A 23,764-nucleotide genomic window follows, 5' to 3' on the forward strand; every position below is an offset into this window, starting at 1 on the left:
CGCCTGTGGGTACCCACCTGAGAAGCCAGGGGGCCTTCAGGCCCAACCGGCGGGTACCACCGGCGGGTACAACCGGCGGGTACCTACCTGCCGATCCTATCAATGGGTCCTTGGCCCAACCGGCGGGCCCCTACCCGCCGGTCATAACCGGTGGGTAAAACCGGTGGGTAGACAGCCCACCTGTCTGACCCACCCGTGTGGCCCCGAAGGTGATCCTTATGTCCGATCGAACCCAAATCAGACGTGTGACCTTCTTTTAACGTTCTAAACACGATTTTGACATCGGATTTCCTTAATTTTGATTCTAAAATGGTGAAGTACTAACCCCGCTCAATTATGTTACGTTCACCAAATCCTACCCGATTCGCTCCGGATCTCACCCGTACCGAACGGGAATCCTTGTACGCACAGGTAAGTGGAGAGAGGACGTTTGGCCTTGATTCAAGGCATTTTTTTGGCATTCATATAACTATATCTAATCTAGTCATGTCATCATGAATATGCTATATAGATTAGTCATTCCACACATTGATGTGCATATATGCTATGTTTACTTTTCAAATGCCAATTGAATGAGATGTTGATATGTTGAATGTGGACATCATGGTGCATAATGCATTGATAGACTAGATGCCGTAGTCGGCTTGAAAACGAATGCATTGGTGGCCCGTGGAATGGGACACGGAGGCACTATGCAGTCGTACTATTGTCATATAGGAGCATGCGGTATTAGGATTCTCACCATCCCGTGCTACGACCCTTCCCAACAGGGGTTAAGGTGTTGGGTTGCCATTTGGGGGGAAGCAGGGGTCGCGGTTGTCGGACACTGTGGCGGTTAGGCATTACGCCCGACGAGTCATGTAGGACAGTCGGCAACCCCGGTGGTACATTCAAGAGGGCCAATCGTACTGCTTTTAAATTGCTGGAGTCAGCACCTTTATTTTCAGTCATTTACATTTCTGTTGAGAGCCGGTGGACGGCATTGTCTTTACTTTTCCGAGTACTCACGGTGGGCCTTCTCCGACAGCCCTATGGGCGTATCGCGGGAGGGAGTTCGCGGCTCGTACCCGGAGTATACGCGCACTGTGGTTGTAGTAGCACTAAAACCAAGGACTTAGTAATGTTGCTTAGGTGGATGTGATTTAAAATGTATAGCATGGCATGTAGTGCATATGATGTGTTGTGATGTGTGGACTGCTGTGTGGTCCATCTTTCTACTTACTGAGCTAGTGAGCTCATCCCACGTGTACACCCCCTTTTTAGATGATTTTGCAGGTCATACATCTGAGGAGCATGGGGTGGGTCCCACAGTCGAGTTTCCTGAAGAGGACTGGTGGACCCCTGAGGAGTTTGAGCACGGCGTAGACTGCTCGTGCGAGAGCTGTGCTGCAGGACAGAAGTTCTGAGGCTGAGCTGAGCTCCACCCTGGAGGCCGTGCTGAGCTCAACTTCCGAGGCCGAGCTGAGCTCTTCTATATGATGCCGAGCTGGGCACAACCCCTGATGCCGAGCTGAGCTCCAGCCTTGAAACCGAGCCGAGCTGTGTACTCTGATGGTTTTTTTGATGATTTCCTGTATATACTTGATATTTGAATTTTATTCTTTTTGTGTATATATCATGCCTTCGGGCCCAAATGTATATATTTATTGTATCACAATTCGGGTATCAAGTATATGGGATTTATTCACGGGTAAAACTTAGTCTTCCGCTGATCTGATGAACTTATGTTAGTGTGCGTATGCTATGGTGGAATACAGTATCTGATGATCCTGGCAGGTTTGGGTTAACCGGTGTTAACTCGGTCACCGCTCCGGTTCAGTGTGAACGGGGTGTGACAATAAGAGTATCCAAAGATACACATTTTTTTTTGTTGTATGGATCACATCTTTGGCTCTAAACATAAAGTGTGATACACACATTCAATTCAAATAAGTTTGAGCATCAATGATTATGTAATTAAGTTAAACGGGAGTATCCATAGGTACACATTTTTCTTGACCGCAATAATTATATACGTTAGCTTTAGATATAATTGTATCATATATTCAACTTAAATTTCAAATTTTAGGGCCTTATAATGATCGTTATGTAACAATTAAGATATAATGGGAATATCCGCAAGTATACATTCTTGATTGACTGCATTGATGTCCATGTGATAATTTGACGATTAAATAGGATGGGAATATACATATATATGCACATTATTTGGTCATTTTGATGACTTGAATATTTTGCCCTAATAATGACTTCCAACTAGTGTAAAGTGAACCACTAGCATATTACCATTTCAATCCCATAGGATAGATTGTAATGATATAATAGGTTGCTTTTTTAAAATTTTAATATTTTATTATTGAAACTCAAAGCATGATGTTTGATAAGTATATATTATTTATTATTGTTCATAGTTTCAACACCTATCCCTATTTCGAATAACGTGTCACTTCTGAATAGGTCAAACTTTAATGATTGGCATAAAGAACTCATTTGTTATCTTACTGCCATGGATCATGATTATGTCTTGTGTAATAAGAAACCAACTGCTCTCACTGATGTGATCACCATTGATGATATTGCATTACATGAATGGTGGGAGCGCTTTAAGCATCTTTGCCTTTTATATATCATGAAGATAATTAGCAAGATTATTAAAAGCTCCATACCAACTTCTGAAAATGAAAAGAAGTGTCTAACTAATGTAGAGAACCGTTTTTCTACTACTAATAAATCTTTGGTTGGGACTTTGATGACTAAACTAGTAACAATGAAGTATACTAGTACTAATGGGGTAGGAGACCACATCTCTGAAATGGTAAGTATCTATGCATAACTAAAACCCCTCGAATTGGTAATTAATGAAGGTTGCCTTATCCAAATCATTCTAACTTCACTTCCCCTCTTTTTGGAGCATTCAAGATGTACTATACTACAAATAAAGATAAATGGACTCTGAATGAACTTCAAACTATGTGTGTCCAAGAGGAAAGGAGATTGAATGAGAAGGGAGGCCAGTGGTCAATTTTGTATCTAACTAGAATAAAAGGACGAGAGAAATTTAAAAAAGAACAATGTATTAAAGAAAGCCTCTGATCCAAAGTCTGATGATAAGGAAAAGAAAACTGGCAAGTTGAAGTAATTCTTTTGTAAGATAGTAGGACACCTTTGGAAAGACTGTCAGAAACGCAAGACTTGGTTAGAAAAGAAGGGTAATGGTTCTAATAGTATATTTTCGAACCAATCTTGTTGATGTTCTTTGTAATACTTGGTGGATTGATTCAAGAGTAAGTATTCATATTTCTAATTCTATGTAGGGTTTTCTTATAACCTGAAAACCAAATCAAAGTGTGAGCGTCATCTCATGGAAAACGAGCAAGAGTCTGAAGTTTGATCTATCAGCACTTATAGACTCATTTTGAATATCAAATTCTAATTAGACCTTATGGATAGTCTTTATGTTTCTTCTACTTCTAGAAATTTAGTTTCATTATCGAGACTTGACTGTGAAGGTTTTAAGTTTACTTTTGGTGATAAAGTTGTAAACATTTTTAAAGACACCAATCTAGTTTGCATTGGATATTTATGTGATAGTCTTTATAAACTTAGTTTAGAATATATTTTTTCTAAATCCATCCTTGGCCTACATGTGAATGTTGAATCAAAGCGAAAATCCAAGAATGATGATTCTTTATTCCCATGGTATAGACATTTAGGTCATATTTCCAAACCTATAATGGAGAGGTTAGTGAAGCATCTAATATTGTCAAATCTAGGCTTCACTGACTTCACCACTTGTATAGATAGCATTAAATGTAAGCAATCTAGACAAATAAAGTTGCTGCCAAAAGGACTAATTCACGTTTGGAATTAATATACACTGACATTTGCAATCACTTTGATCCTTGTATAATTGGTGAAAAATATTTCATCACCTTCAGTGATTATTACTTATGATACTGTTATGTCTACTCATTAAAAGAAAAATTTGATGCTTTGAATGCTTTTGAAGTGTTACGTGCTGAAGTAAAAAATAAGTTAGATAGAAAAATCAAAACTGTGAGATCTGATAGAGGGTGTGAATATTATGGTCGACGTACTGATGTAGCGGAAAGTGAATGACCATTTGTCCGATTCCTTAAGTTAAAGGGTATAACTCCTTAATACACAACTCTTAGTACATCTGAATAAAATGGGATTACAGAAAGACGAAATTGCACAATCATGGAAATGGTACGTAGCATGATGAGTAACGCCTCATTGCCTGAATTCTTGTAGAGTGAAGCATTAAAGACAATTGTGTATATTTTGAACTGGATTCCTAGTAAGTCAATTCCTAAACCTCCTTACGAGTTGTAGAATGGAAGGAAACCTAGTTTAGGACATTTGCATGTATGGGGTTATTCTGCAAAAGCCAAATTGTATAATCCACATGAAAGAAAACTTGACTCTAAAACCATAAGTTGTTATTTCATTGGTTATTGTCAGTGGTCAAATGGTTACAGGTTTATGCACCCACATACAGTACTAGAATTGTGAAAACTCGAACTACTATATTCTTAGAGGATAGTAACATTAGTAGGAGTGGAAAACCACGTAACATGATATTTGAAGAACATTGAATTTTTCTACCGACTTATATACATTATAATAATATTGTTGTTCCATGGGTGATTGTTGATAATGATCTTGTGGAACAACAAACTATAAAAGATGTACATATCCTTCGTGATAAGATTGTCCTGCAGTTAACTATTGAAAATGATCCTATGAAATAACAAACTATCGAAGATGAATCACTCTATGATGTAGTTACCGCAGATAATACTATGGATGTTTCTCAATCAAAAATTCAAGGAAGACCTCAGAGGGTTAAGAGGTCTGCTATTTTGGATGACCATATAGTATATCTCCAAGAATTAGAGTTCGATATTGAAATCAATAATAACCCATTAAACTTTTCACATACCATAAACGATAATGATTCTCTTAAATGGGTAGATGCCATGAAAGATAAGATGAAATCTATAAGTGACCATGATGTCTGGGATCTCGTTCAATTACCAACAGGATTTAAGACAATTGGTTGTAAATGGGTATTTAAAACCAAACGCAACTCGAAGGGTAATATTGAGAGACATAAAGCTAGACTAATTGCAAAAGGATTCACTTAGAAAGAAAGCATTGATTACCATGAAACTTTCTCTCCTGTCTCTAAGAATGATTCTTTGAGAATCGTATTGGAATTAGTGACTCGTTATAATCTAAAATTTTACTAAATGAATGTGATAATTGCATTCTTGAATGGGGACTTAAATGAGGAAGTCTACATGAACCAATATGAAGGATTTAGTGAACAAGGAAAAGAAAATCTAGTGTGCAAACTTAAGAAATCCATATGGACTTAAACAAGCTTCCAAACAGTGGTATATTAAATTTAACCACATCATTGTTTTCTTAAAACACCTTTCACAGGTGTATGTATATCTAAAACTTAGTGAGAGTAAGTTTATATTTCTGGTCTTATATATGGATGATATTTTACTTGCTAATAATGATCTTGGTTTGTTGAGTGATACAAAGGCTTTTCTTTCTAAGAACTTTGAAATGAAAGATATGGAATTAACCTCTTTCATTATCAGAATTGAGATATTTCGTGATAGATCTCACTGGACACTTGGGTTATCATAGAAAACCTATTTTACCAAAGTTTTGGAAATATATGGCATGATGAAATACAAACTAGGTGTTTCCCTCATTATCAAAGAAGAAAAATTCATCCTAAATCAGTGCCCAAATAATGATCTGGAAAGAGCGCAATTAAAGGATATTCTCTATTCTTCCGTAGTATGGAGTCTTATGTATGCAATGACTTGTACTCGTCTAGACATCAGTTTTTCTAGTGGTATGTTAGGCAGAGTGATCTTGGCATAGATCATTGGGTCACAGCAAAGAAGGTAATGAGATACTTGAAAGGGATTAGGGAGTAGATGCTTACTTATAGAGCATTTGATCAGTTGGAAGTGATCGGATAGCTAGAGTCTGATTATGCAGGATGCCTCAACAATAGGAAGTTTACATCATGATACATCTTCCTACTTGTTGATGGGGTGATTTCTTAGAAGTCCAAGAAATAAACTTGTGTCTCTACTTCTACTATGGAAGCAAAGTTTGTGGCATGCTTTGAGGCCACTTTTATGACAATTTGATTAAGAAAATTTGTCCCAGGACTTCGAGTTGTTGACACCATTTTGAAGTCACTGAAAATATATTGTGATAATATTACTATCGTATATTACTCCAAAAATGATAAGCATTCAAGTAAAGCAAAGCATATTTGAGTGAAATAAATGAATCAATTCATAAATAAGAAGTGTCTATTACACACATGAAGAAAGTCTGATGATTGATGATCTTATAACTAAGGCATTAGCACCCAAACACTTTATAGATCTTGTAATAAATATGAGTTTATGTAAAGTTTAATGTAATTGTCATATTATGTTAGCCACTTTTACTTATTTATTTAAATGATCATAATATTTGTTGTTTCTGAAAATTTCTCACTTTATTATTATGTGTACATATTTTATTTGATATATAGGAGATGTTATGTTGGACCATTTACTTAAGACTTTTATAGTATATTCCCTACTTTTGCACCTGTTTGGTTTAGGTTACTAGTGTTGTGACTATGGAAGGGAGTATATCGTTATATGATGTATAACCGTCATGATCTACATTAGTGGTTTTGTTCAAATATGGTATTATGATTATGATGGCATAAAGTTGATGCATTTACTTCCAAATACTGCAGTATGATGTTGAAATCCAAATTATATTTGAGATTGTTATTATGTGGTCATATGATTCAAATGGGAGATCGTCTATAATTGTCCCATAGACCAATTAGGAAATTAGTCAATAGCAATCTTTTATATTTAGTATTAGATTTCAAATAAGAAACTCATTCCTAGTCTAATTAAGGAAAATAGTCATTCTCTATTTGGCACACCTTGATGGAAGGGTGTGCGAACTCTATAAATAGAACTCTAGGTCCTTCTACCCTAATTTGACTCTCATTTTGGAGCCATCACCAATAGAGCATTAAGATGAGATAGTGGGAGAAACCTAGAGAATCCATTGTGTTCCTACTTATTGTAGTGGAGATCATGCTACGTGAAGGATATAATGCCGACGAATTCTTCACAGTCGATAATTTATATATTGCGTCATTGTTCCTTTATTGTTTACTTTATGATTCTATGAATATATGACAAGATCCTATTGTTGTATGTGGAATGAATTACATTCTTCACAAATATCTTTATGTCCAACAAAAACAAAGTTAAACTACATGACTTAGTTTCATTCGGGTATGCAATCATCAAAACAAGACTCGTATATAATGTCTACAGAATGGAAGACTGAAATAGGGGTGTTAAAACCAATAGAGCAAATTGAAACCAAATTGAATCGAACCGAATCAAAACCTATATAAGCTTATTGAATCATGTTTCAGGCTGAAGTTTTGTAAGATCGAAACCATATCAGATCACACTGGAACCAATAAGACATTTAGACAAACTTAAAAAACTGGACCAAAAATGATATGACCTGATGAGAAACTGATTATACCAACCCAAAATTCATAAAATACATTTTTTTTTTTTCTATATTACTTCTGTATATATTCACATGCTAAACCAAAACTAAATTGAGACCCAACCGAAACCAAACTAATGGTAAACTGATGAGGGAAACCAAAACCAAATCAAAGCTGAATCAAGATCAAAAGGTAAACTGGTGCATTTTTAAAGACTCTATTCGTTCATGTTTTGATTTCACTCATTTTCATACCAGAGCCCATGAAACTTAATTGAAACCAATCTAAACCGACCGATTGACACCCGTATCACTCACTGAAGCCCGCCTCTTTTTTATTTTTTGGTAACTACTGAAACCCGTCTACGCTATGCAGAACAAACCACCTATGGGCCGAGTTATACATTTAGCCTGGCCCATTTCCAAGCGGCCCAGCCCCAGCACTTCTTCGCGCTAAGATCTTCTTAACTAGTTCTTCCACGTCACTATTCAGATAAGATTCTCTATCTTCCCCTCTCCCTGTCGGCCTCTCCCTCTCCCACTACCTCTACGGTCTCTGTTTTTTTTTATTCTCTCTATCCGTTGCTGTGTAGCCTTGGCCTAAGCTTCAATGGCTGTACTGTGTACATCTTTTATCTCCCAAAACCCTTCTTCGTTACTTGGGAAGTCAGCTCCTTTACTTCCGACGATACCAAATAGGAGCAAACATGTACATATTCGCTGCTCCATTTTAACGAGACCTAACGACACTCCGAGGGCCACCGCCACCACCACCACCACCAACACGAACCTGAGAATCCATTGGGGCTGTGACGTTGATTCATTAGAGGATGCTTTGTCTCTCCAGAAATGGTTGTCCGATTCGGGACTTCCCCCACAGAAGATGGCAATTCAAAAGGTAGACGTCGGCGAGAGGGGCCTTGTTGCTCTCAAGAATATACGCAAGGGAGAGAAGTTGCTGTTCGTTCCTCCATCTCTCGTTATCACAGCTGATTCTGTAAGTCAATTTTCAAGGTTTATTCAAAGAAATTGTTCGATTTCTTTGTAAATGTTAGAATTTTGAGCCACAAAGTTAAGAGAGTGGTAGAATTGATTATGTTTGGTTTGGTTTGGTTTGAGAGAGATTGAGATTGAGATTGAGATTGAGATTGAGATTGAGATTGAGATCGAGATTGAGATCGATATTGATTTAACTGGTTGCAGCTTAGAGTTTATATTGAAGCAGCAGCATGATCATTTTATATTTTAAAACTTTTGCTGTTTGGATGTTGTAGTAATCAGAAGGAAGGTACTACAAGAGGGTAGAGCTCAGTTGGCAAAGATCAACACCTCACAGTTGAGAGTCTTAGACTGTTTAGGGTTTCACAACAGACCTTAAAGGAAGATCAATTTGTACCTTGCACATAATATGCTGAAGAAGATCGATGTAGTTCTTCATAGTTTTCTTTTCTTGGCTGTGAATCTTCTACAGCCCCTCCGACCTCACTCTGCGGCGATACGGATTCGACCCGCTCTGAGTTCTCTCACTTTAGTGGTAAAGTGGGAAGAGTGAATGATGATGTAGGGACCCAAAACCCAATGTTTATAATACTGTCCTGCATCTAAAACCTTAAACCCAATGGGTTAGGCCAGCATATCCCTAAACTTGAGAGTGGATTGAACAGGTTCATGCAACTTGAATCTCACCCATTTAATCAATCCAAATAATTAATTAAGCCCATAAATCCAACAGAAAGGTCATGAGTTCAACTTTCCTTGGGGCCTATCCATAAACAAAAGAAAGGTGCCTGTAGTATTTGCTTTGGGTTCTGTTGATTGTATTGGAAGAGAAAGCTAGAAAGAGAGTGAATTGGAAGAGAAAATATGTGGACAAACACACTCGTGCGCTTGCTAACTTGATTCTTAAACTTGATTCACTTACACCAATGGCTAAGGGAGATCCCTTTTCAAGGAAGCTTTGGCTACAAGATATTTCTACATCCTTCCTACATATTTCTTAGACATTCTATGTCAAGATATTTTTAAACATTTTCTTCTTCAAGATATTTCTACACACTTCTTTGGGACGGTTCTAGATTTTGGATTTCTCTACTACTTTTCTAGCCAATTACAAATAAGACCTCATACTTTTATTAATCACACTTTAACCCAAATACTTTTAGAAATTTTATGCCCAAAATTCAAGTTTGCATTTTCAACATCACCCCCCCCCCTAAAGTTGAATTTTTTTAACTCCAAGAGGAGACTGCAACTTTCTGAAAATCTTTAAACTTAAGAGGCTTTATGAAGATGTCGGGTATTTGATCCTGGGATTTGCATACTTTGGTTGCACTTTTCCTTTTTGTATGCTTTCTCTAATAAAATGACATCTTGTGTCAATATGCTTTTTATGATCATGAAACATTGGATTCTTTGCCAGTGCAATTGCTGATTTATTGTACACAAAGATATTCGTTGCTCCTTTTGCCATTTTGAGATTTTTCCCATAAGCGCTTGAGCCAAATTGCATAACAAACACATGAAGTGGCAGCTACATATTCTGCTTCACAATTGGAAAGTGCCAGTATTGGTTGCTTCTTATAAGTCCATGTAAAAACAGTATCTCCAATGAAGAACACAAAGCTTGTTGTGATTTTTCGTTGTGCTTTTTCTATCATCCAAGTCTCTAGCCAATTTGTTATCACTGCATCTGACAAGCTTAAAATCATTAGATGATGAGCAGAATAGACCAAATTCAAGCTTACCTTTGATGTAGTGTAGAATTTTTTCGGATGTTTTCCAATGTGCTGCAGTTGGTGCTCTTCATAGAGCGACTAATAAGTCCAACTCCAAAGAGGATGTCTGGTCTTGTTCATGTCAAGTAGTGGAGGCTTCCAGCGAAGTTTTTGATAAGTGTTGGATCAACCTTCTCTCCTTCACCATCTTTTGACAACTTTATTCCACTTTCCTCGGGTGTATTAATTGGCTTGCAGTCATACATTTAGAACTTCTTGAGCACCTCTTCTGCGTAGTCTTCTGGAGGGACGAAGATTCCTTTTTCAACTTGATTCACTTCTATACCAAGCTAGTATGTCATAAGTCCAATATCCGTCATCCCAAACTCTTGAGCCGCTGCTTTTTTTGAATTCTTCAAAGATTTTGGATTATTTCCTATAAGGATCAAGTCATCCATTTTTACTAGCATATCTCCATTTTCATTCATCTTAGGGTAGTTTGTGAAATTATTCTCTTAGAAGTATTTATCTTTTATACTATTCCATGCCATCGGTGCTTGTTTTAAGCCATACAGGGCATTTCTTAACTTCAAGACTTTATTTTCATGCCCTTTTATTTCTTACCCCATGGGCTGCTCTACATACACTGTTTTTTCAAGAAAACCATTGATGAATGTGGATTTAACATCGTATGATAAATCTTCCAATTATTTTGAGCTGCCAAAGAAATTATTAATCTTATATAGTTTCCAAACAAGCAATGGGAGCAAATACCTCATCATAATCGATGCTGGGACGTACGTTGCACTTTTCTTTGCCTTGTAAACCCATTTCACTCCAACCGCCCTTCCAGAAGAGTTGTGAGCTCCTAAGTATCATTCTTCTTGATCGCCTTGATTTCTTCATCCATGGCATCTTTCCAATTCTTACTTTGCATCGAATCTTCAAAACTTATGGGTTCACAATAGGCAAAGAGACAAAAAGGAGTGAGATTATCTTGATTTTCAGTTACCTCATATATTTCTTTTAGATTCCTTCAGCCTAGTGGCCTTCCACTTGAGCACTCATCTAACGAAGGTGGTGAGTCTTATGAGTGATTCATGAAGGTGATGGTGGTGGTGTATTTGGCACTTGTGGTTCTTGAATTTCCTGCTCTTCTTCTTCAAAGAGGGGAAGACGTCATAATCTTCTTCTCAGGTGTTCCAATCCCATGTTGCTTCTTCATCGAATTTCAACATCTCTACTGATGATGATTTTGCCATTGCTTGGATTATATGGCTTAATGGCCTTTGGAGCATGAATCATAGATTTTCACTTTTATCATCTAATTTTGATCTGGCAGTGAACGTAGGAAATGCTTCTAAACACTTTCCAATCCCATGTTGCTTCTTCATCAAATTTCAACATCTCTAATAATGGTGATTTTGCCATTGCTTGGATTATATAGCTTAATTGCCTTTGGAGCATGAATCATAGATTTTCACTTTTATCATCTAATTTTGATCTGGCAGTGAACATAGGAAATGCTTCTAAACACCCTTAGTTGTGAGACACCCGGATTTCTTCCACTGCATGCTTCTTGAGGTGCTTTATTCCATACACTTTTAGTGGGGCAACAGTTTGACCAATAGACTGCACAATCAACAGCTTCAGCCCAAAATTCTTTGGGTATTCTTTTGCTCTTCAATTTACTTCAAGCCATGTTAATAATAGTTCTATTCTTCCTTTAACAACTCCGTTTTGTTGTGGCGTGAATGAAACCGTTAAAGGATGGAAAATTCCATTTTCATCACAATATGCTTGAAATTCATTTGATATTAATTTGCCCCCTCTATTTGATCTTACAACTTTTATATCATGGCCACTTTGTTTTTCAACAAGAGCCTTAAATTTCTTGAAAGCTCCAAACAACTCTGTTTTTTGTTTAAGAAAATAAACCCAAGTGAACTTGGTTTAATTGGTCCACACACATAATTGTGGATAAATTCTAAAGGCTTCGTTGCCCTTGATCTAGCTTCTATTGGAAAGCCTTTTCTAGAATGTTTACCAAGAAGACATTCTTTACGTAATTGATTTGGGTGATTAATGGAAGGAAGTCCTTTCACCATTCCTTTCTTACTCAATAACTTAGGCCATCAAAATTTAAGTACCCAAATCTTACCAACACGAAGAGGAGTCTTTCAAACAAGTCTTTAGGCTTTTAGCAACATCATTTTGAATATTCAACTAGAACATTCTTGATGTAGGGAGAGTCCTAGGGATTAGAGTCCCTATACAGGTTGACTAGTTTAGCAACACTAACGTAGGTTAAACTCAGGTATGGGCTGGAAGTAAAGGAAAACAGCAACATACATGAGTCATATACAAATTTAAAACCAGGAAATTACAGTAGCAGTAAGCAATAAAAATCCTAAGAATTAGCATCAACCCAACGGATTTCGATTAGGCAATATGGGCGTGGGAACATGTAGCAGTAAATTGCCAATGGGGTGCATGCATTTCAAGATCCCTGAAGTAGCAGTTACTAACCCAGCCCTTAACTTGCAGTCAATAAGTGAAAACCAGTAATATTCTTATGCAGAGATTCAGCAAAGGGATAAGTAGCAACAAACAAAAAGGGTTCAGCAGGGGTTGGGGCATGCGACAGAGATCATAGGTAAAAAAAAAAAAAAGAAGAAAAAAAAAGGGCTTATGCTGCTGTGGTAACACCAGGGAAAAATTCAGGGATTGGGGGGAAAAAGAACAAGAGAAAGTATTGAAGTAGATGAAGAGAGAAGGAGGGAGATGACCTTACTGCCAAGAGAGAAGAAGTGGAAGGGAAGCCATCCACGATGAGGGGAGAGAAGAGGCTCATGATGGGGGGGGGAAGAAGTTCTTGCGCACAAAACCTCATTTCTGTTTTCATTCACTAAACTTGGCCGTAAGCCTTACAATTCAATTAAATAATAAAAGCCAAAAGGAATCAACTCAGAATCTACTAGTTTAAATAAAGAGTCCTAATTTAGTCCAATGCCTTTTAGGAAATAAAGAGTCCTACTCTTATTAATTAAAAGAAAAAAAAATTACTTTTCCTTAAAAAAGGAAAACCATAAACTAGCAATCCCTTCTTGTGTTGAGTGCTCAAGTGGGGCCCATGTACAGCTGTCTAAGGAAATTGATCAAGGAGTCCTTTCCCTTCTTGCGTTAAATGCTCAAGTTGTACAACTGTGCAAGGAAATCAGTCAAGGAGTCCTTACATGACTCTCCAAGGTGGGCCCCATGCTAATCCTCATCTATCCAACCAAATAGAGCCCAAGCTGGATGGTCTTCTACGCTGCCTCCTCGGGTGAACTCGATAGCCTGGACTGATGTCCCCATCAACTCTCCCCGGCTTGGAAGAAACCGGTGAATTAAAACTCATGTGATGCTCAAGCATGTCTAGATTGAGCTTCTAAAGCTCCTCCATAGTGATCCACGTACTTTCAGTCTCGGGGCGTCCTCTCCATTTGACCAGGAACTCTCGTGAACCTCCCTTTCTTGTAGACACAAGCTTCTCTTTGAGGATGTTCTCAACTTCTTTAGCTTTCTTTGCAGTTTTAGGTACATGTGGTAAAGAGGTAGAGGGAAGGGAAGGGATGATGTAGCAGCACTACGATGGATCGACCCAAACCCGTTCAAGATCCCGGACCAAGATCCGGATCCAAGTTTCATAGTTGATCAGTAGTATATTTAAAATATTTATTTTAGTTGGCAAAGATATGTAATCTTTTATTTTGGGGTTGCTATTAGGTAAGTAGAAATTTCCAATTTAGTTTTATTGTGTTTTTATTTTATTAGACTTTAATTTAGGAAGCAATTGGGAGTTTCTATTTCAATCTTAAAGTTTTTATTTTGAATTAATATAAATTAGTATGTAACCAAAGTTATGGGATTGATTATTAAAGAATGAATTGATTTTGGAAAACCACTGCGTGGCTGTCTTCTTCTCCCCCTCCTTTGAGATCTCTTCTTTCCCCCTTCTCTCTCTTATTTCTTCCTTGTCTAGCGAGGCAACCCCCATCCCCCTTTCTTCTTCTTCCTCCCTGCGATTTCCCTATCTCCCCTCTCTTCTCCTGTCTTTCTTTTTGAAGTAAATTCCTTTGCTGAAACCCCTTGTTGGGCGATGCCCCCCCTTCTTCTTCTTCCCTCCCAACTTCTCTTCTTTTCTCTTTCTGGTAGCACCTCTGTTTCTGGGTACTTGCAGCAACCCATATGTTGGATCGATCTCCACTGTGAGTGAACAGTTTGACTTGAGAACTTGGTCGAGGGTAAGGCTTCTTTAGGCAACTCAGACCCTGGAATATCATACCTGAAAGACCTCCCTGTTGTGAGTCACAGAGCAGCCAGCTATTACTGGTTCTGTACGTTGTCAAGAGGTCGAAGAAGACAACCCCTTTCATCCCACTTTCCTACAATTCTTCTTTGCTTTAATTTGATTACCCTCTTTCCCTTAATACCCTTCCAATCTTCACAAATTAATTCTCCTTTGTCTTGTTTGTCTCTTGGACTTAAGGTATATTTGTCTTTGTCTCTTTAATTCTTTGTCCTTTAGTATTTTTGTCTTTTGTGGTAGCCCCTTTTCTTATTCCAGATTAATACCCCTTCTTTACCCTTATATTCACCCCCTGCCCTCAAGTTGAATGCTATTCCTAGTTTACCCTTAAACAATAATTCCTAATCCCCTCCATATCCCTACATCCAATTGGCATCTTAGAATTTCTGGTTATTTACAAAGTGCCATTCCACCCTTATGAACTCCAATCTATTTACAGGATTGCAACTTGCTTGTAAACATCAGTATATTTAATATTTTTGCCACTTAATCTTAGACCTGAATTACTTAAGTTCTTAAGTGGCCCACAGCCAACTGGGTTGGGTCTTTTGGGGCCCACCGGCCCCCCATTAGGGGTATGGTCAACAATGTCATCAAGTACAAAAGGAAAGTCTTCGAGGTCATCTGGGTAAAAGGAAACAGCAGTAGGCGTACCGTGGAAGGGGACAAGATCCTCTACATTAAAAACATTGCTGATTCCCATATCAGCTGGCAAATGAAGGACATTGATGCGGATCCAGGTTCCAAAGACTGAAATCGGATCGCTTAGGGTCTGCTTGGACACTCAATAAAACAATGGCAATAACCAATAGCAGGTTTGTATTGAAGTAAAGCTTCAACTAAATGGCAGAATTGTAAATAACCACAAGTTCTATGGTATTGCTTGGTAGCTAAAGGAGACGGACATGACAGGAATTAGATTTATTAAGCATGGATAAATTAAGAAGGGACAGAAATATAAGGGCAGCAAGTAAATAATAAGAAAAGAGAAGGGTAATGATATGAAAATGAAGACAAAAGAAATACTTTTAACATAAGAAGACAAAGACAAAAAGACAAAACATAATCTCAGCGAAGGGAGAAATAGACTAAACAATTTAAACCAATAAAGTAAGGGACACAAGAAGGGACACATGAAGGAGAGTTATCTTCTTCCTTCAGCCAAGGAGCAGAGGCGGTGAAGCAGTTCTGGTTCGAGTCCAACTAACCACTTCAAGAGGCTGCTATTAGTCCTGTGACTAAAAGAGTAAGATTGAAATTTTCCACCATATCAGATGCACAAGACAGTGGCAGGGAAGAACTCCGACAGCAGCAACTAACTTAACCTGCAACTCAGTCCAGCACAAGGCAAAGAACCAGATCTGAACCAGGTTTCGAAGATCTTGATAGGAGAAACCTTCGGAGACGAGATTTTAGGATTAAGATCGCCCAGGGATGGGAGACCTTCGACCAAAGTCTCAGCCCAAACTGATCAAGCACCAAGGAGATCTGAGGGCTTGACTGGGGCTGCGGATATCTCCAGAAACAGGGTAGTTTCAGAAAAGAGGAAGTACAGCAGGGACGTAAGGAAGAAGAAGGAGAAGATCAAAGAAGGGAAGAAAAAAATCAGAAAGAGAGTCACGGCAGCCAAGGTTTCAGCCAAACAAACATACTTTCAATTTCATTCAATTCTTCAAAACTGAGTTCTTCACTAGCGTATTACATGGCTATATAAGAAAATTCAAAGCATAAAATTGGTAGCTAATTAAAAATGGAAACTAGCCTATATAGAAACTGAAATAAAATCTCATTCAAATAAAAATCTACCAAACTAATTCTAAGTCTAAAAAGGAAAGTAAATATGGAACCAAATCAAAGATATTGTTTCTAAACCCATCTCCCAACTGCATCAGACATAAGCATTGGTACCTACTCGTTTAAGAACCTTGAAAGGACCAGCACTACGAGCATGGAGTTTGCTCGCTTTCCCTTTGAAAAATCGCTGCGGTTTGATTCTGACCATCACCATATTGCCCTCTTGAAATTCTTGCAGTCACCGTTGCACATCTGCCTTGGACTTATATTGATAATTGCTCAGTGTTATCCGTCATCTTATATCTACATGTGAATCATGTATGTGTTGTGCAAAGGATTCAGCTGATGGGGAAGTTCTAGAGCTGGATACAATAGGGATGAGGTCTATGGGTGTTCGGGGTTGGTACCCTAAATAGATCTCAAAGGGTGACAGACTAGTGGTTCGGTTTTTAGAACTATTATATGTGAACTTGGCTTGGGTAAGGACTTGATCCCAACTGGTGAGGTACTCTCCTATGAGAACATAACAAGTTCCCTAGACTCCTATTGACAACCTTAGTTTGACCGTCAGTTTGAGGGTGGAAAGCAGAGGAGAAACGAAGTTTAGTACCTATCATCCGCCATAGGGTCCTCCAAAAGCAATTGATGAAATTAACATATTTGTCGGACACTATGGTTAGGGGTAGCCCATGGTACTCGACAACCTCATTAAAAAAAGTTTGGCCACTATTGACACATCAGAGGTTTTGGAACATAGGATGAAGTGTGTCATTTTTGTGAAACGTTCCACATCCACATCGATAGAATCATGACCCCTCGAGGTTCTTGGTAGACTGAGCACAAAATCCATGCTAAGGTCTTGCTGGGGCATGGGGTACAGGAAGGGAAGTGTACTAGCCAGTGTTTTGTTTTTGCTGTTTAACAGTTTAGCATGTCCTATATTGACTCACAACTCTAGCAACATCCCTCTTTACACCTGGCTAAGAGAATCGGTCCTCAACGAGGGTGATGGTCTTGTCCTGACCGAAGTGGCCAGTGATTCCCCTAGCATGCAATTCCCAGATCAGGAAATCTCGGAGGGAAGTTAATGCAGGAGTAGATTACAAGAACTACCCCGGCAGTATATAACCCCAAACAATACAAGTAGGACCAGGAAACAAAGAAATAATGTCACACCCCGTCTCCACTCACTTGAAGGCTGGCGACATGGACACGCACACGTGTCCACAATCCATCCAGGATCCACGATGCAGTACTTTAAGTTCATAAGATTATGAAATGAATTTTAAAATCACATACTTATAATATAAACAAAATATATCAACTAGTGATTTCTATCGATATTTACCATATTTACACAAAAGAATGTTTTCACATCTGGATCATAATTATAGTTATGCCCCCATAGGGCTACATCTGTTAAGTACAAAAAGAATAAAAAATAGAAGATACTCCCATCCTTAGCGTGCTCTAAATGCACAATCATCACACATGCATCCATCCTCGTGCGCAACCAGCTCCTCATCCCAGAGGTCACCTCCGTGGAGAGCCGGAACCTCGATCACAGTTTCCATAGGATTTCCTGAATCAGCATCTAAAAAGGGGCAATAATGGGGGATGAGCTTCCACGAAGCCCAGTGAGGGGGGTAACACACAAGCAATCATGACAATCCAAGAAAATGCAATATTATAAATATTCATGCCTAACCACATCAATATTAATACAATGACATGATCCATTTATTATCAAACGATTCTAAGCAATAATTTCTAAGTCAAAAGGGGGTATAAGTGCTACTGCAACGTAGGTGTTATCCCCAGTCATGAATGTACGTTATCAGTCCTCAGGGATACAAGCTAGTAGCGAGTCAGGAGCGTGCCGGTTTTGGAACCACATCATTACCCGGCAAACCCCTATTAATAACCCTCCTATAATACCACTACATCGAATCCAACGTTGCATGTAGGGTATACCCGTCACCGAATCAAACATCGCGTGAGGGTCAGTCACGATGTTGGCATCTTCGCACCTCAGTCATCGAAAATTGTCCCCAACCACGGACCGTCGGATGAGAGGATTGGCCAATACGTAAACCCCTATTGGCAAGGGTTGTAGCACCAGGGTGGTTATCCTAGCCCAATGCATTCTAATATGCCACAACACAATTCAATCACACTCACCCACACACACACCCTGAGCATGCAGTGCCGCCGGCACCAACCATTGGCCACCCTGCACCCCAATCTCCACATACACACGCACACACACCCTGGGCATACAGTGTTGTAGGCACCCACCACAGGCTACCCTGCATCCCAGTCACACACACGCTTGCACAATCATAATCCACATTCTCATGCCACATCAACACTTTACATACGGAGTAATATATTAATAATATACAAAATGATAAAACTCATCCACATATGCATTATGATACAAGCATTCCATAAAAGCACACAAAATCCCCTCACCTCGAGTTCTAGATGACGGTAGACAGTTGATGGTTTCGGGTTGCGTGCCCCCGTCACTTCTCGGTTCCACTCTTAGGATACATAATGTTTTTAGGTTATTCGGTTATTCAAAAAGGAGTGGGACACTAGGACTTGTGCCGCAATAAAAGGATAAAAATATAGCATTAAAATGGTTCACCGGTGGATGGTCATCCGTCGGTGAGTTCACCGGTGGACAAATCCGAAAGGGGTGCACATCTTGTAATATTTTCATTGGTGGATGGTTACCTGCCTTCACCGGCTGGCCGGTGACCATTAGCCGGTGAAGTTAAAATCGGGGGTTTCTTGCCCAGATCAGCCCTATTGGCCCTGTGGCCTCTGTGTATGGTGGTGGAAATGCGTATTTTTCAGTGCGGTGTCATTTTCCAACTCCATTCCTCCCTTCTCCCTCTTTTGTATAGTTTACAAATTGGGTTTTGTGAGTCTAGGGTTGGTTTTCATGTAGGGCATCCTCACACACTTCACTTAGCTTAGGTTTAGTGAAATTAGTGAGTGGATCAACATAGGGTTTCAAGATACACCCAATTTCCTCAATACACAAGTCTAGGTTAAGCTAAATTGGGGAAGACTTAGGTTGAGCTCATGGAATGGTCATTAATGGCTCATGAAATTACTCTCACACACCATACATAGGTTTAATTTCATTTTCCCCAACTTAGGATTAGGTTAGGATGTTAAGTCATAGAGGATTTGCTCAAATCCCCAAATCCTAGGGTTTTGGTTAGGGATTTCATAGGGATTTGTCCTTAGACCCAAGGTTGAGTGAATAACCTTGCCAATGTAGGTCTTTTACTCTAATTTCCTCCTCCCATTATGTAGTCTTTATGGTTGGGTAGGTAGGATTTGGTTGGGTCTCCATTACTTCCAATAAAGAGTGAAATGGGAAGGGGAGAGAGAGAGAGAGAGAGAGAGAGAGATTTATGTGTGTGTGTGTGTGGAGAGATGAGCATGTGGGCTTACCTCAAGAATGAAGCCCTAGCCTTCCTCCTTCCTTCCTCCCTTGCTCTCCTCCTTCTTCTTCTTCTTTCTCCCTTTCCTTCTTTCTATTTTGGTAGGAGAAGAAATCAATGGTAAGAGCCCTATTTATAGCCACTTAAGTCCCACTAAGGGCTGTTTGGGGAATTAATGGGTTTTTATCCAATACCGGGTTATTCTGCTATTCGGCACTAACGGGCCCGCTTCGAGATGTCCCGCCACATTAATCAACTCCCTTACACATTGTTCCATGAATGTGGATGGGTTTGGGGTGCACGATCATGAGGTCTTGGGTCCCACAGCGAAATAACCCAAAAGTGGCCTATGCACTCACCGTATGGTGTTCACCTGTGGATGTTCCATCCGCCGGTGACCATCAGCCTGGTCACTTTGTATGGAGATTTCTCCTTTGTCTGAGTGGGGCCTTCTCCAGGGTTTCTATTGTGTGTGAGGTTCAGCTAACCTTTCCCTTCGGGACCGGAATCCCTTCCAATTACTTAAGCATGGGTTGCAGGTGCAAGTGGGTCGCCCTTCCTTCCTCGGCAAAAGACAGATGCAGCCCAGTACTCACTGGAACTTGTGTCCTCCGGTGTCGCACCTGAACATTAAATAGGAAGTTTTAGGGTTCGGGTATAACATTCCCCCTCCTTAGAAGAAATTTCGTCCCCGAAATTTGACGTACCTGGTGATCCAAACAGCTGAGGATATTTCTTCTTCAGTTCCTCCTCACATTCCCAAGACGCTTCTTGTCTGGAGTGATTCCTCCACTTGACTAGTACATAAGAAATAGTCCGATTGCGGAGAATGTGGTCTCTCGGGTCAATGATTTCTTCTAGTTGTTCTACATACTTCCAATCAGCGTCAAGTTCCAAGGGTACATGTGTCAAAATATGAGCTGGATTGGAAACGTACTTCTTGAGCATGGAAACATGAAATAGATTATGAGCTCCTTCTAATTCGGGTGGCATAGCGACCCGGTAAGCTAGTGTTCCGACTCGACCCAGTATCTCATAAGGTCCCATGTATCGAGGACTTAGCTTTCCCTTCTTGCCAAACCTCTTCACTCCTCTCATTGGGGAGACTTTTAGAAATTTTTTATCACCCACCTCAAACTCTAGGTGCTTCCGTCTGACATCTGCATAGTTTTTCTGTCTTGATTGAGCCGCCTTAATTCTCTTCTTGATTACATCCACTTTCTCACAAGTGGCTTGGATCAGTTCCGGGCCTAGGATCCTCCTTTCTCCAACTTCATCCCAATACAAAGGCGTTCTGTATTTCTTACCATACTGGGCTTCATAAGGTGCCATGCCTATAGTAGCCTGGTAGCTATTGTTGTAGGAGAACTCTATGAGTGATAAGTGCTCATCCCAGCTATAGCTCATATCCAATACACAAGCCCGCAACATATCCTCTAGGGTTTGTATAGTCCTCTCTGACTACCCATCTGTCTGTGGATGGAATGCCGTGCTGAAATTCAGTTGTGTCCCCATTGCTGTCCGTAGACATTTCCAGATGTTGGAGGTCAATCTGGCATCGCGGTCAGAGACAATGCTTGCTGGTACCTCGTGTAATCGGACAATATTGTCAACATACAGTTGAGCCAACTTTTTCATGGAGTAAGTAATCTACATAGGGATGAAGTGGGCCACCTTGGTCAATCGGTCTACAATTACCCAGAATATGTCATTCCCTTTCTGAGTACGTGGCAGTCCTGTGACAAAATCCATGGTAATGTTTTCCCATTTCCATTCTGGTACGGGTAGGGGTTGTAATAAGCCGTGTGGCCTTTGCCTTTCTGCTTTGATCTGTTGACAATTCAAGCATCTGGCTACATGGATGGCTACATCAGTTTTCATGCCACATCACCAATAGGACTTCTTCAATTTCTTGTACATTTTTGTACTACCTGGATGGATGGAGTAGGGTGAACTGTGAGCTTCTTTCAATATTAATTCCTTCATCTCTTCATCCTTTGGTACGCAAAGTCTATCCTTGAACTTGAGGACCCCATCTTCAGTCAACTTGAAATTTAAATCTTTTTGTCTTCCTTCTTTGGTATCGCTTACTATTTTCTGAAGATCCTCATCTATTACTTGGGCGGCTTGGATTTTCCCCACTAATGATGGTTGTATCATAAGTGCAGCCAAGGTCACTGTCACCTCATTCGTTAGTAGTTCCAAATCTATTCTTCTAGCTTCCTCAATCAGTTGTTCATTCATAGTCAAGGCTGCTAGGGATATTGTCTGAGACTTCCTGCTCAATGCATCAGCCACTACGTTGGCCTTCCCCGGATGGTAATGGATGGTGCAATCATAATCCTTCATCAGTTCCAACCATCTTCTTTGTCTCATATTCAGTTCCTTTTGGGTGAAAAAGTATTTCAAACTCTTATGATCGCTGTAGATCTCTTTTTTTTCCTTATATAAATAATGCCGCTAGATCTTTAAAGCAAAAATGACCGCTGCTAATTCCAAGTCATGAGTGGGGTAATACTTTTCATAGTCCTTCAACTGTTGAGATGCATATGCTACAACCTTGCCATTTTGCATCAACACACAACCTAAGCCAAACTTGGATGCATCACTATATACTACCATTCCGGCGTTGCCTTCTGGAATAGTGAGTATTGGAGTTGTTGTTAATTTCTGCTTCAATTCCTGTAAACTTTCTTCACATTCCTTAGACCATTCAAATTTCACTCCCTTCCGTGTTAGTTGAGTCATAGGTCCAGAAATGCGTGAGAAATTTTCAATGAACCTTCTGTAGTATCCTGCTAACCCCAGGAAGCTACGAATTTCACCTACATTCTTAGGTGCCTCCCATTCTACCACAGCCTTTACCTTTCCAGGATCAACTTCAATGCCCTTCTTTGAGACAACATGCACTAGGAAATGTACTCATGTAAGCCAAAACTCACATTTACTGAATTTTGCATACAACTGCTTCTTTCTCAATCTCTGAAGGGAAAATCTCAAATGGGTAGCATGTTCCTCTTGGCTCTTCGAATAGATCAAAATGTCGTCGATGAACACGATGACAAAGTTGTCTAACATATCGTGGAATACTCTATTCATCAGCTCCATGAACACTGCAGGGGCATTGGTTAGTCCAAATGGCATAACTAGGAACTCGTAGTGTCCATAACGGGTCTTGAAAGCTGTCTTCTTGATGTCACCCTCTCTGATCTTGAGTTGATGATAACCAGATCTAAGGTCAATTTTGGAGAACGTGGTTGCACCTTGCAATTGATTAAAGAGATCATCGATTCTGGGCAACGGATTCCTATTCTTGATAGTCAGCTTGTTGAGTTCTCTGTAGTCTATGCACATTCTCATACCCCCATCCTTCTTCCTAACAAAGAGTACCGATGCCCCCCATGGGGACACACTAGGTCGGATGAGCCCTTTCTCCAATAAATCTAATAATTGTTCCTTGAACTCCTTCAGTTCTGAAAGTGTCATCGTATATGGAGCTTTTGATACAAGTGCTGCCCAGGAATCAGATCAATAGTGAATTCAGTCTCCTGGTCCGGGGGTAGTCTAGGTAACTCGTCAGGAAAGATATCTGAGAATTCTCTCACTACTTCTATTTCCTCTACCGACTTGCTCTCCTTAGTTGTGTTAATCACAGATGCCAAATAAGCCTCACTTCCTTGCTCTAGTAATCTTCTCACTTCAAGTGTAGATATCACTAGTTTCTTGGACTTTTTGATTTTTCTCCCTTTGTAAACAAACTCACCTCCTTCTCGAAGTTTGAATACAATTTTCTTCTCAGCACATAAAACACATGCCCTATAGGCAGATAACCAATCCAT

At 39.6% G+C, this 23,764-nt stretch overlaps 1 protein-coding gene across 3 annotated transcripts in view; it reads left to right on the forward strand.

The window, feature by feature from the left end:
- Positions 1-8,109: 8,109 nt before the first annotated feature.
- Positions 8,110-23,764, forward strand: part of LOC122059922 (ribulose-1,5 bisphosphate carboxylase/oxygenase large subunit N-methyltransferase, chloroplastic) — a 70,569-nt gene continuing 54,914 nt past the window's right edge. Inside the window, exon 1 of one of the 3 annotated variants that reach the window (XM_042622994.1) lies at positions 8,110-8,599. In XM_042622994.1, the coding sequence (XP_042478928.1) occupies positions 8,213-8,599 (387 nt within the window). In that variant the 5' untranslated portion in view covers positions 8,110-8,212. The remainder of the gene's footprint in view (positions 8,600-23,764) is intronic. The other 2 variants (XM_042622995.1, XM_042622997.1) reach the window with 2 other exon arrangements.

This window comes from Macadamia integrifolia, chromosome 13 (genome assembly GCF_013358625.1).
Source record: "Macadamia integrifolia cultivar HAES 741 chromosome 13, SCU_Mint_v3, whole genome shotgun sequence".
In the NCBI taxonomy this organism is placed as follows: Eukaryota; Viridiplantae; Streptophyta; class Magnoliopsida; order Proteales; family Proteaceae; genus Macadamia; species Macadamia integrifolia.